This window comes from Macaca fascicularis, chromosome 11 (assembly GCF_037993035.2).
Source record: "Macaca fascicularis isolate 582-1 chromosome 11, T2T-MFA8v1.1".
NCBI classification, from domain to species: Eukaryota; Metazoa; Chordata; class Mammalia; order Primates; family Cercopithecidae; genus Macaca; species Macaca fascicularis.
In genome coordinates, this window is record NC_088385.1 from 119,237,166 (window position 1) to 119,251,536 (window position 14,371).

At 40.4% G+C, this 14,371-nt stretch overlaps 1 protein-coding gene and 1 pseudogene across 10 annotated transcripts in view; one reads left to right on the forward strand and one right to left on the reverse strand.

Annotated features, from left to right (window-relative positions):
• Window positions 1-14,371, reverse strand: part of HECTD4 (HECT domain E3 ubiquitin protein ligase 4) — a 226,425-nt gene that overhangs the window by 159,708 nt on the left and 52,346 nt on the right. For all 10 annotated transcript variants that reach the window (XR_012420694.1, XR_012420693.1, XR_012420695.1 and 7 more), the window contains exon 2: window positions 998-1,515. Coding sequence is in view for 6 of the 10 variants with exons in the window: in XM_045366002.3 (XP_045221937.2) it covers window positions 998-1,515 (518 nt within the window). In the remaining 4 variants the exon portion in view is untranslated. The remainder of the gene's footprint in view (window positions 1-997; window positions 1,516-14,371) is intronic.
• Window positions 2,944-14,371, forward strand: part of LOC135966295 (dnaJ homolog subfamily C member 2 pseudogene) — a 62,905-nt pseudogene continuing 51,477 nt past the window's right edge.

Consider the following 14,371-nt stretch of genomic DNA (forward strand, 5'->3'; position numbering starts at 1 on the left):
AAGAGAAGAGAAGAGAAGAGAAGAGAAGAGAAGAGAAGAGAAAAAGAAAAAGAAAAAGAAAAAGAGAAAAGCAAAAAGAAAAGCAACTCTAAGCATATTTCCTATTGACAGTGGGCTGATGACTTGCACATGAAGAACAGCATACTACTTTTTTTTTTTTTTTTTAAAGACAGAGTCTTGGTCTGTCACCCAGGTTAGGGTGCAGTGGTGCCAACTTGGCTCATTGCAACCTCCACTTCCTGGGTTTAAACGATTCTCCTGCCTCAGCCTCCAGGTAGCTGGGATTACAGGCGCCCACCACAGCGCCCGGCTAATTTTTGTATTTTTAGTAGAGACAGAGTTTCACCATGTTGGCCAGGGCAGTCTAGAACTCCTAACCTCAAGTGATCTGCTCACCTCAGCCTCCCAAAGTGCTAGGATTACAAGCCTGAGCCACCACGTCCGGCCATATGTACTACTATTAAATCTGGATATATACTGAGAAATCTTCCAATTAAAGTGATCAAAACAAGTATTAGGTCCAAAAATATAATTTGTGACCAATTTTGTGATGGAGTCCAGGTGAATAATAGCTCACTAACTTGCTGATGTGCTTCTTATAGACAAGCATGAAAATTAATACCTCTATAAATTTTTGACCATCCTCCTAGGAGAAGCAGACATAACATCCTCTGCTAACTACCTGATGTAAAACACTAACCGTCTAAGGGACGATTAGATATGTCAAGGGTTGATTCTCCCTTTTCTGCTGTTTAAGCTGTTATCATGGTATACCAGAAATGGAAAACGTGAACTTGGGTTCCAGCTCAGGCACCTGGTGCCAAGTTTGGCAAAAGCATCTCATGCACTGTCAAGGCGGTGAAATTCAATACTGAAAACAAAGAAGGACTTCTAAATGTTAAGACTTCTGTCAAATATACTTGGCCTCTTCTTCATTCACCCAAACCAGGTGGCAGTAGTCACAGGGTCACTAAATGATACATTCGATTTTCCTTACCTGGCACAAGCCAAAGCCACCAGGGCAGCAGCAGCATTTTCTTTTTGCTTATGTGGGATGTGTCGGCCTGTGTCAGAAGTCTCCTCTAGCCAAGAGCACAGCAAAGTTTCAATTCCATTGAGACAGTCAGCAGGCTCCTTGGTCAAGCTCAAAGGCTGGCAGTCACGAAGGCAGTTCAATAGCACCTCAGCAGTTATGTTACAGAGAGAGGGGTCTGTTCTACTCTGGGACTGAATAAGGGGGAAGACCAGTAGGAGCCCCATCCTTGATGTGAAGGGCGCTTGCTCAGGTTGCTGCAACAAGCCCTGGCGTTTGAGCAGGGCCAAAGTTTCCTCATCACCTGAACTTTCCCTTTCATGCTGTTCTTCTAAGGCCAGCTGGCGCTGGGCATTCCACAGTCCTCGCAAGGCATTCAGGCGGTATTCCAGCAGCCGGGCATAGGCATTGCTCTGATTCCCACAAACAGAGCGCAAACGTTCTGCTAATTCCGACGGGTTCTTGGTCTCAAAGGTTAAAATCTAAGGAAAAAGACAATGGAGAAGTGGGTAAATATTACTTTCACCAAAGTCATCTAAGGAAGAATATATGCTTAATGATATCCCAAAATAGTCCACGCCAAAAATTATTTTAATTACAATCAATGGAAAACATGTACTGTAAAGCCATTTATTTGCTGATGGAGTTGTTCCCCCTTTGGCTTTTCTGTTAATGCTTCTGTGAAAACTGGGATTAGACCTAATTGAAAGAGCCCAAATCATAAAAGAATATAGTTAAGCGTGAAAGTCAGAAATTAACTCCATAATTTATTTTAGAAAATTGAAGCATAAAGCCAGGCGTGGTGGCTCACGCCTGTAATCCCAACACTTTGGGAGGCTGAGGTGGGTAGATAGCTTGAGCCCAGCAGTTGGAAAGTAGCCTGGGCAACATGGTGCCTGCCTCTACCAAAAACACAAAAAACAGCCAGACTTGGTGGTATGCACCTGTCGTTGAGGCTACTTGAGAGACTAAGGTGGGAGGATTGCTAAAACCCAGGAAGTAGAGGCTGCAGTGAGTCATGATGGTGCCACTGCACTACAGCCTGGGTGACAGAGTAAGACCCTGTCTCAAAAAATAATACTACAAAATAAAGAAAGAAAATTGAAGCGTAAACCTTTAGTAAATGATCTTGAATTATAAATGTTAAGTTTCTAGGCCGGGCACAGTGGCTCAAGCTTGTAATCCCAGCACTTTGGGAGGCTGAGACAGGCAGATCACAAGGTCAGGAGTTCGAGGCTAGTCTGGCCCACATGGTGAAACCCCATCTCTACTAAAAATACAAAAAAAATTAACCAGGCGTGGTGGTGCATGCCTGTAGTCCCAGCTCCTCAGGAGCCTGAGGCAGAAGAATCACTTGAACCCGGGAGGTGGAGGTTGCAGTACACCAAGATTGTGCCACTGTACTCCAGCCTGGGTGACAGAGTGAGACTCTGTCTCAAAAAAAAAAAAAAAAAAAGTTAAAGTTTCTAACTCCTATTACCAGGTAGAGTACTAGTAAAAATGGAATCAAGTTTTATCTCTGTTCTTCAAAACCTAATATATATATATATATATTTATATATATTTAATAAGTGATGGATTATTCATGGTTCTTTGGTTTTGAAGCATACCCCATTCTTTTTTTTTAAGATGGAGTCTTGCTCTGTCATCCAGGCAGGAGTGCAGTGGCCGATCTTAGCTCACTGCAACCTCTACCTCCCAGGTTCAAGCAATTCTGCCTCAGCCTCCCTAGTAGCTGGGATTACAAGGGTGTGCCACGACGCCCAGCTAATTTTTGTATTTTTAGTAGAGAAGAGGTTTCACCATGTTAGCCAGGCTGGTCTCGAACTCCTGATCTCAGGTGATCCGCCCACCTTGGTCTCCCAAAGTGCTGGGATTACAGGCCTGAGCCACCATGCCTGGCCTCATACCCCATTCTTAATAGTGTTAACCCATTATTTTAATGTATGACATGGTATAGTTTTATCCAATTCATATTAGATTGCTTTCTTGCCAAAACATACAACTATCAGGAGACCTCCATTTTCAGCAGCTGGGGATAATAAAACCATTATATCTCTGTCAACTAAGAAAGGAACCAGCTCTCAAGATCAAACTAAATCTCAAGAATCAAACTAAGTTTACAATGCAAAGAGTTTATGCATATAAATTTGACTAAATCAAAATGAACAGACTACTGTAATCAACAAAGGAGGGCACTCTAGGAGCAAGCACACTGAAACAGATTATCAGACAAAAGAGGTGCCTGGTTCACCGTAGACCAGAAAGTCAGGGTGGGAAGAGGCCTGGAACAAAAGCAAAGAAAATTCTGCCAGGTCTTTGGCACTGACATTAAGAAAGGTCATAGCGCAATTTATTTCCCTTACAAACTGGAAAAATACTTTCTTCTATCTCAAATTTTGCCTTTAGAAACTTGTTATTAATATTTTAGCCCAATAAAATAACGAGAATTTCCAAAGCAATGCAAACACTGTAACTGCCTTGCTTAGCTACATATGCAAATCACTGAATTGAAATGAAAAAAAGTTCACAATTTAAAAACAACACAAAAGCAAAACGAAAGGAGCAAGAAGCTAAAGAAAAACAAAGATAAGCTGAATTAGAAGCTGCTCAATTAGCAAAGGAGAAAGAACTGATAATTAGACAACAAGTATTATTGGCAAAGAAAGAAAAAGACATCCAAAAAAGAAGAAAAAAAAAAACATCACAAAGGAATGGCAAGCTAGGTGGGTGACATACACCTATACTCCCAGCTACTTGGGAGGCTGAGGCAGAAGGACTGCTTGAGCCAAGGAGTTTGAGGCTGTAGTGGCTATGATCATGCCTGTGAACAGCCACTGCACTCCAGCCTGAGCAACATAGTAAGACCTCATCTGCTTAAAAAAAAAAAAAAAAAAAGAAAGAAAGAAAAAGAAAAGGAAAAAGAAAGAAAGGCAAAAACCTGGAAACTCATCTAAGATCTGGAATCACTTTTCCAACAATGAGGCAGGGTAGGTTAAAATGATAGAAGGCCAGGTGATGGCTCATGCCTGTAATCCTAGAACTTTGGGAGGTCAAGGTGGAAGGACTGCCTGAGGCCAGGAGTTCAAGGCTGCAGTGAGTTATGATGGCACCAGTGCACTCCAACCTGGGTGACCAGGGTGGGGGAGACCCTGTCTCAAAAAAGAAAAAAAAAGAAATGATGGAAGAAGTAGAAAAACTTTGTAATCAGCTTGAACTAAAAAGCTTATAGTACTTGAATGAAATACATCATCTACAAAAGAAGTAGGAATGGTTGCTCTGGAAAAACAGAAGAAATGAATGAACAAATTACAAAAGAGAAACAGGAAGCTGGGGCTTATATGTGATAAGCATCTAAGAATGCAGCGAAATACTGCCAGAGGTGGAAGTGACAACAACAACTGGTAAGAAGACATCTGCAGCTACAAGTTAAGGCTATGAATCTCTTCCCTGCTGGAATGAATTCAAGATGGGAAGTTGGGAAGTTATTGCTAATTACATCAACATACATTCTTCTACTGATGTCAAGACAACCACCAAAGGTGTTACTGGCAAAGCAAAGAGCCTCCAAAAATTGGACCCTCATCAAAAAGATGACAAACAAAAAAGGTTTTTGATAAACTTTAAAAAGAACATTGCCTCAAGCAGACAATGAAACACCTTCAGAATGATTTTAAGGTTCATGCACCCACTTCACCCCTTGGACAATGAACAGAAGCTTTTTGAACAAGTGTTGAAAACATACCCAGTCAACACACCTGAAAGATGAGAGAAAATAGCACAAGCAGTACCTGGCAGGACAAAGAAAGGCTGCATGAAAAGATGCAACGAACTTGTCAAGATGGTAAAAGCAAAGAAAGCTGCTCAAGAGCAAGTGTTGGCCGGGCACGGTGGCTCACGCCTGTTATCCCAGCACTTAGGGAGGACGAGGTGGGAGGATCACTTGAGGCCAGGAGTTCAAGACCAGCCTAGTAGCGAGACCTTGTCTCTAAAAATAAATAAAATTAAATAAAATTAAATAAATAAAAAGAGCAAGTGTTGAATGCAGGCAGAGTTAAGAAATGACTTAATCTTTATTGGGTGTGTACTTTTATAATAAAACTGAAAATACTGTGAAAACAAACAAAACAACAAATTCCAATTAAAAAAATTAACTATAAGTATCTCAGTTAACTAATATGAAAAATGTTCATAGTTTTAAAAAAATTCAGTGCCAGCTTATCAGATCTGATGTAATATCAGGATGCCGTAAAATTTCAACCAACAACTTAGCAAAGAAAGAAACTATTGATAAACATAACTACTTCAATTAATCTAATGGCATTTTGTTGAGAGAAAGAAGCCAACTTCCATGGTTATGTTCTGTATGATTTCATTTCTATGACATTCTAGAAAAAAGAAAACTATGGTATAGGAGAATAGATCAATGGTTACCAGGGTTTAGGGGTAAGGGTAGGGTCTGACTACACAGGAATAGTATGAGGGAGTTTTTTTGGGGAGGTTGAAGGAATTGTTCCCAGTTGTGGTAGTGGTTACATGAATTAACAACGTGTTAAAATTCATAGAACTACACACCTCCCGAAAAAGGCCAGTTTGACTGTATGATAATTTTAAAGATTAAATAAAAGGAAAAAAAATTCCAACCAGACTATAGTTGTATTCAACTAGATATCATTGGGTAAAGATATACTGAAAATAATATTATTAAAAATAAAAATTAGAGATTTTTTTTTTTGAGACGGAGTCTTGCTCTGTCACCCAGGCTGGAGTGCAGTGGCGCGATCTCGGCTCACTACAAGCTCCGCCTCCTGGGTTCACGCCATTCTCCTGCCTCAGCCTCCTGAGTAGCTGGGACTACAGGCGCCCGCTACCACGCCCGGCTAATTTTTTTGTATTTTTAGTAGAGACGGGGTTTCACCGTGTTAGCCAGGATGGTCTTGATCTCCTGACCTTGTGATCCGCCCGTCTCGGCCTCCCAAAGTGCTGGGATTACAGGCTTGAGCCACCGCGCCCGGCCAAATTAGAGATTTTTTTTACTGAGGTGCTTGCCTGCCTTCCTCCCTTCCTCCCTTCCTCCCTTCCTCCCTTCCTTCCTCCCTTCCTTCCTTCTTTTCTTTCTTTCTTTCTTTTTTTTTTTTTTGATGGGGTCTCACTCACCCAGGCTGAAGTGCAGTGGTGCAATCTTAGCTCACTGGAGCCTCAACCTTCCCAGGCTCAGGTGGTCAATTGTCCCACCTCCGCCTCCTGAGTAGCTGGGACTAGAGGCACGTGCCACTATGCAGCTAATTTTTGTATTTTTTGTAGAGATGGAGGTCTCCTTACGTTGCCCAGGCTAGTCTCGAGCTCCAGAGCTCAAGCAATCTGCCTGCCTCAGCCTCCCAAAGTGCTAAGAGTATAGGCGTGAGCCACTGCGCTCAGCCACTTACTTAGTTTTCAATACAACCACATCAAACAAATAATGATTGATTAAATGTCCTTCACCATCAAGTAATATAAAACTGTATTTCCCTACCGTTTTATTTAGATTCACCAAACACATTATTACCTTTCTGATTATTTTTCAGATGGCAGTAGATAAAATAACTCAAGTTCCTTTAAAAATGATCACATTTCAAGGGCAACCACCTGCCTTGAAGCTGCTATCAAACTCAAGAAAGTCATATTGCCTATTTTCATTTTTTTAGTGCTATTCCCCCCAAAAATCAGTAACCAGCCTCCACTATTACAATCAATAAAGATTACTGAAATATTTTTCAATGATGTGGAAAACTGCAAAATTTTAAATTTCATCATCTGCCCAGTCATAAACATCTAAACAAATAATAAAGTTGTTGGCACTTTAAAAAAGCTTTTCAGGCCGGGCGCGGTGGCTCAAGCCTGTAATCCCAGCACTTTGGGAGGCCGAGACGGGTGGATCACGAGGTCAGGAGATCGAGATCATCCTGGCTAACATGGTGAAACCCCGTCTCTACTAAGAAATACAAAAAACTAGCCGGGCGAGGTGGTGGGTGCCTGTAGTCCCAGCTACTCGGGAGGCTGAGGCCGGAGAATGGCGTGAACCCGGGAGGCGGAGCTTGCAGTGAGCTGAGATCCGGCCACTGCACTCCTGCCTGGGAGACAAGAGCGAGACTCCGTCTCAAAAAAAAAAAAAAAAAAAAAAGCTTTTCAGTATTGTTATTTCTTCTACCCAAAACAACTCTTTTATATAAAATACCTACCTATGTACTCAACATACATTTTTATTTGTGGTACACCGATCATCTACTTACGAATCAACTACTAAAAAAATTCAATACAGTCTTTTATTAAACTCAAATGATGAACAACTCAGTAACATAAAACAGGGCTTTTTATTATTAAACATGAGTACTTCTGAAATATGACATTTCATGGTACATAAAATGATGTGTATGACAGAAGCTCTACCTCCAAATATTAACTTAATATAGCTTAGAAAAATGACATAATGTACTCTGCATTTTTCTGACCATTCTATTTTTACAAGTACTCCAGTTATATTTAGCATTCGATTTGAAAGACAAGTACACTGAAAGAATTTGAGTTATAATATAATTAACCAAATATTATATAACTTACACACTTAAATGACTGTTGTGTTTATTGATCTGGCAGTATCTAAAACACACTATGCTTTCAGGAATCCATTAGGCTACTCAGCATTATCCATTTCAGTGGCCCCTTATGACAACTCAGAACTGTTTGCTATGCTGCTGCTTTTTTAGAATTCCAAAGTTTGAAGGTCATGGCCTAAAATCATTTTATAAAGACATCATACCTTTGGGTTTTTGTAAGTCAGCTATGGCACATCTATTCTGGTACTTATGAATATTAAATGATTTGTGTCAGATCCTCAGATAAAACCACTGCTCTTGACCAAAATGTCATCAAATTTAATATTTTTTTCTTTAAAAAAGTAGAAAGCTATGTAAGGAAAAGGGAATACCCCTGTCGGCCTTAATCAGAAGGGTTACTAACTGTACTTTGGTGATAATGCTAACGTTACCCTAATTAAGGGAGTGACTGCCAAAGTAACTCACAGCCTTAATGTATTTTTTTTAATCACACATAACATATGTGTTTTGTTGCAGTTTTTTTTTTTTTTCTTTTGAGACAGGCTGACTCCAGCAGCCTTGCTCTATCACCCAGGCTGCTGGAGTGCAGTAGAACTATCATGGCTCACTGCAGGCTGAGCCTCTTGAGTAGCTGGAACCACAGGCCTGCACCACCACACTCGGCTAATTTTTTCGTATAGACAGGGTCTCACTATGTTGCCCAGGCTAGTCTCAAACTCCTGGGCTCAAGCAATTCTCCTGCCTCAGCCTCCCAAAGTGATGGGATTGCAGGCATGAGCCACTGCACCTGGCCAACATAAGTGTTTTTAAACTAAGACAACAGTCATTCTGGAAAATCTAATTGAATGTGGGTAAAATATTCTTTGTTGGCCAAATCTGGCTTTGAACAAGACTACAATATTTGATAGAACACAGTGGTCAGGCCAGGTGTGATGGCTCATGCCTGTAATCCCAACACTTTGGGAGGTTCAGGTGGGAGGATCACTTGAGGCCAGGAGTTTGAGACCAGCCTAAGCAACATGGCAAGACAGTCTCTACAAAATAAAAAATAATTAGCTGGGTGTGGTGGCATGCACCTATAGTCCCAGCTACCTAAAAGGCTGAGGCAGGAGGATTGCTTGAGCCTAGGAGTTCAAAGCTGCAGTGAGCTATGACTGCAACACTGCATTCCAACCTGAGTGAGAGTAGACCCTATCTCTTAAAAAAAAAAACAAAACAGAGGATCGATCAGATCATTTTAGCCAATTTACTATTTCTATTTTTTTCTGAGAAAATACTGGACAACACATACCAGCCAGCCTGGATGTGAAATGTGAAATGCCAACCTGCATTTCAAGTAAGTGTAGGAGTGAGGACAGGCATATAGATGCTTTTGAAGTGGTACAGAATATTATATATATGTATAAGGACATTAACTAGACTAATCATTAGCACAAACTACTATAATCCCGTAAGGATAAACATCGATTTCCATCTACTTTGTTGTATAGAATAGCAGAGAGATAATTCTGGAAAAGGGTCAAGTAAGAAGCTAAAATCATCTTTTCCTATATATTTGAGCATACTTCTGAAAGAAATAGAAATTATATTTCTAGGAATTTGTCCTAAAGCAAATTCCTAGAAATATAATTCTTACTTCTTACTCTAGAAGTAAGAAATACACAGAGATATTCATTGCAGTATTGTTTATTATAATGGGAAAGGCAGAAGCAATCTCAATGTACAAAAGGGAAGTGTTGGGCCGGGCACAATGGCTCACGCCTGTAATCCCAGCACTTTGGGAGGCTGAGGCGGGTGGATCCCTTGAGGTCAGGAGTTCAAGACCAGCCTGGCCAACATGGTGAAACCCCGTCTCTACTAAGAATACAAAAATTAGCCGGGTGTGGTGGTGCATGCCTGAAATCCCAGCTACTTGGAAGGCTGAGGCAGGAGAACTGCTTGAACCCGGGAGGCAGAGGTTGCAGTGAGCCAAGATCGCACCACTGCACTCCAGCCTGGGCGACAGAGCAAGACTCCATCTCGGGGGGTGGCGGGGAGGAAGTATTTAATTAAATTATAACATCCCAAAATGGAATATTAATGATTTTTATTTATATTAAATAAAAATATTTATTTTTTATTTATACTAAATTATTTATATTAAATAATCATTAAATTAAATCAGTATATTAAATAAAAATCATTAAAAACAAAATAAAAAGCAGTATCAAAATTGCATTTGCCCTCTAATTAGGAGTCTGTAAAACACACTTGTTCAATTTTGAAATTAGTCTTTGTGATAATAGAAACATGGATGTTATTTTTTCTCCGTTTAAAAAACAACAGACTAATGACAAGTTACATTGTTTATACAGAAGAAATGCTTAGAACTTCTGAGTTTCAAAAGACAAAAAAAAGAAAAGCAGTCATAACTAGCACTGATAATTTTTCACACACAAACGCTATCTTTAAATAACTGGTAGTCAAACAAATGGTGACACAAGTACTACAGGAAATGCTTTCCTTATATCAGTTCACTAGTCCCATCTGTTGTGCTTTGGCAGCAGTTAATTTCAAATAATGTAGAGCTGATTATGTTCCTGGTTAGGATGGAAGACAGGATGGTAAATGGGAAAGACCCTGCAGATATTGGGAACTATCAATGAATGATAAAAACTTTCAATTTCCAAAACGAAATGATGTTTAAAACTCAGGGTCACTCAGGCTCTAAGCAGATGAATTATATTACTATACTCCCCAGTATGGGACATTAACCAATTCAATTCATTATATGAACCTGTCAGCATAAAAGGAATTTATACTTGGATTATTTCAAAGGAGATCCACTGGCTAGACTCGCAACCTCAATGTAAAACTTTTTTTTTTTTTTTTTTGAAACAGGGTCTTGCCCTGTCATCCAGGTTGGAGTGCAGTGGTGCAATCTCGGCTTACTGCAACCTCCACCGCCTGGGCTCAAGTGATCCTCCCACCTCAGCCTCCTGGGTAGCTGGGACTACAGGCACGTACCGCTATGCCTAGCTAATTTTTAAATTTTTTTAGAGGTGGGGTTTCACCACGTTGTCTAGGCTGATCTCAAACTCCTGGGGCTCAAGTGATCCTCCTGCCTCAGCCTTCCAAAGTGCTGGGATTACAGGCGTGAGTCACCATACCCTGCCAATACAAAACTTAAAAGTAAACGCAGAATACTGAAACCCTCTCAAATGTCAGAATAGATGCTTAAACCTTTCTACAGATTTTTTTTCTACCATTTTTCACATAATGAAGCAGCAATCATAGCCAAATTGAATTGCATGTTGCAATCAACAAAGACTTGAAAGCTCTCATGTGAGCCAAGTAAGTAAATCATGACGGGAGGTTGGAATTCTCTCTTACTAAAGCCCAAATCCGGGTGGATCACTTATCAATTAAATTAGACCCTGAAGTTGCATGACCTTATCCAACTTGGAAATATGTGTTTATTCAAACCCACTTTCAACATCTCCTATTTGTAAAAAGGGTCTTAAACCTAAATGATAACGATGATATTAAATTTCACACTTTAATTCATGAGTTTTAGCCTCTAACCGGATGCCAAAACTGAAATGGACTCTGACTTCTTGCTAGATTTTTTTAGTTTTGGCTAAGCCCTGCAAAACTATCTCCAGCATATGGTGACTTTCCCAGATCTTCATATAACTCCTGGTGACAGCAGGATTGTCAGAATTGTGAGGACTCCAATACATAATAAATTACTGTTCAAATTCTTTTACCATGAAAGTTCCATCTTGTTGTGGCCCCTGCCCAGTTTTGATCTTTTGTGCTGTCCCTTTGACCAGGGTTCTATTTTTCCATCTCCCTGCTCTTGTTGCCTGAATGCCTACATGACTCAGTATAAATCCTACCTTTCAAAATTCAGCTCTACTCCATCAAGACCTACTTTGAGAAACTCTGACTTCCTCTCTTTCTCTTCCCCTTTCCAAAACAGTTTCTCTGAGTTTTCACAATACTGTATACATACTTCTTATCAAAAGGTCAGCTACAAACTATAAGGAAAAGTGTTTTAGCTGTTTTAATAAGAATGTATTGATTTGTTTGGGGTTTTTTTATTTGTTTGTTTTTTGTTTTTTTGAGATAGAGTCTCGCTCTGTTGCCCAGGCTGGAGTGCAGTGGAGCAATCTCGGCTCATTGCAATCTCTGCCTCCTGGGTCCAAGCAATTCTTGTGCCTTAGCCTCCCAGTAGCTGGGACTGCAGACATCCACCACCACATCGGGTTAATTTCTGTATGATGGCCAGGCTGGTCTTGAATTCCTGACCTGAAGAGATCCGTCCACCATGGCGTCCCAAAGTGCTGGAATTACAGGCATGAGCCACCACACTTGGCCTATTGATTTGTTTTTAATAAATGGTATCTACAAAGGAAGTATAGTGAGTGATGTACAGAGTGGCTCTTGAAAGTTGATCTGAGGCATCAAATCTATATCTAAAATTTTCTCCATGTTACAAAATCAGTTTTTCGTCAACATAAAATCTTGACAAAATAAATACAGATCATATACCTATGCTTAGTAATTAACAGAATAGAATTTGGAGGTTGGGTACAGTGGCTCATGCCTATAATCCCAATACTTGGAAAGGCCTAGGTGGTAGCATCAATTGCTTGAGCCCCAGAGTTTGAGACAAATCTGGGCAACACAGTGAGACCCCATCTCTACTTTTTTTAATAAAAATATTTTTTAAAAATCAAAAATTTGGAGGACTAGCCAGGCGCGGTGGCTCACGCCCGTAATCCCAGCACGTTGGGAGGCTGAAGCGGGCAGATCACCTGAGGTCAGGAGATCGAGACCGGCCTGATGAACATAGTGAAACCCCATCTCTATTAAAAATACAAAAATTAGCCGGGCATGGTGGTGGGTGCCTGTAATTCCAGCTACTTGGGACGCTGAGGCAGGAGAATCCCTTGAACCTGGGAGGCAGAGGTTGCAGTGGGAGGTTGCAGTGAGCTGAGATCGCACTACTGCACTCCAGCCTGGGCGACAGAGCAATACTTTGTCTCAAAAAAAAAAAAAAAAAGGAAGATGTAGGACTAAACTCTTCAAAATGGTTTGAATACTATTGTTGTACATTTTATTATTAGGGGTATTTAGAGAAAGAAGATATTTCCACAAAATTTCTGCAGACTAACTTTATCTGTTAGTTGCTTGAATTACATGCTTAATGTAAAGACTAATATAGTGCAACATATTCACCAAATGTTTGGCATAAATATGTTAAGAAAATCACTGTTGACAATTTTTAATACAAAACTATAATAAATTTAAAAAAGAAATTATACAGCTCTGATACATGTAACACTTACCACACTCCACTATGATGTTATTTATTTACAGTTTGTCTCCCCTTTCAACTGTGAGCCCCAAAAGGGGGAGACCATGTCATACTCATATTTGTGTCCCCAGAGCTGAGCATGGTGTCTTGCACATAAATGTTTGATAAATTAATGAATGAGAAGATAAATAAATTCCAAGAATAATCCTCTTAGGACTTACACCTGGTTTCCACTGTACATCTGAGTAATCCTCTCCCACTTGGACTCATTTTACTTTTGCCTTCTGGAATGATGGAAAATAATCCTCTCTCTTCCACATAAGAACCTTTTAATTAAATGAAGAAAATACATGTGGTGAGGGGGAGGGGACATCAGAATATGATTTAGGGCAGCTGTTCTCAACCCTGGCTGAATATTAGAATTGCTTTGACAGCTTTTAAACAAGAGTAGTGAGTTGGTCCCACCCCAGTCTGGTTACCTCCGAATATCTGAGGATGGGGCCTAGGCACTAGTTTTTTTGTTTTGGTTTGGTTTGTTTTTTTTGAGATGGAGTCTCACTCTGTCCCAGGCTGAAGTGCAGTGGCGTGATCTCGACTCATGCAACTGCCGCCTCCCGGATTCAAGTAATTCTCATACCTCAATCTCCCTAGTGCCGGGACTACAGGCACATGCCACCACACCCAGCTATGTTTTGTATTTTTAGTAAAGACGGGGTTTCACCATGTTGGCCAGGATGGTCTCGAACTCCTGACCTCAGGTGATCCTCCTGCCTCAGCCTCCCAAAGTGCTGGGATTACAGGCGTGAGCCACCACACCCAGTCCAGCATCAGTTTTTAAATCCCACAGGTGAATCCAATGTGCGGCCAAGATTTCAAACCACTGAGTTGGGGGAACTAGGTTCTATGCCAGCCTCTGCAAAGAACTCTCCCTCCCCTTAGGCATTTTACTTCAGCTCTCTCAGTCTGTATTTCTGCATCTATAAAATGAGGGTAGCACCTCCCTTCATCTTACACAGTTGTTAAAATCTAAGGATATCATGTACAGGCAATGCTCTGAAAAAGTTGAAACTGCTAAATAATTGTTATGACATTAAAGATACTATTTCCATGTTTTAGACCAGATCACCAACAAGAAAGGGAATTTTTGCTGATGGTCATAGAACAAAGACCTGACTAGATAAAAGCTGGGAGAGTCAGGGGTGGCATAAACGAGGTTTGAGTTAAACACAAGCTTCACTTGAGCCAACACTGTTTTCAAAAGCTACTGCAATCTTAAAATGCATCAGTAGAATTCCAGTGTCAGCGACAAGGGAGGTAATAATCCCATTTATATTCTGCAATGGTCAAACTATAACTGGAATATCCTGTTCAGATCCGAGTACTTCATTTTAAGAAGTCATTAAGAGACTGGAGTGTGTACAAAAGAAGATGATTCGACTA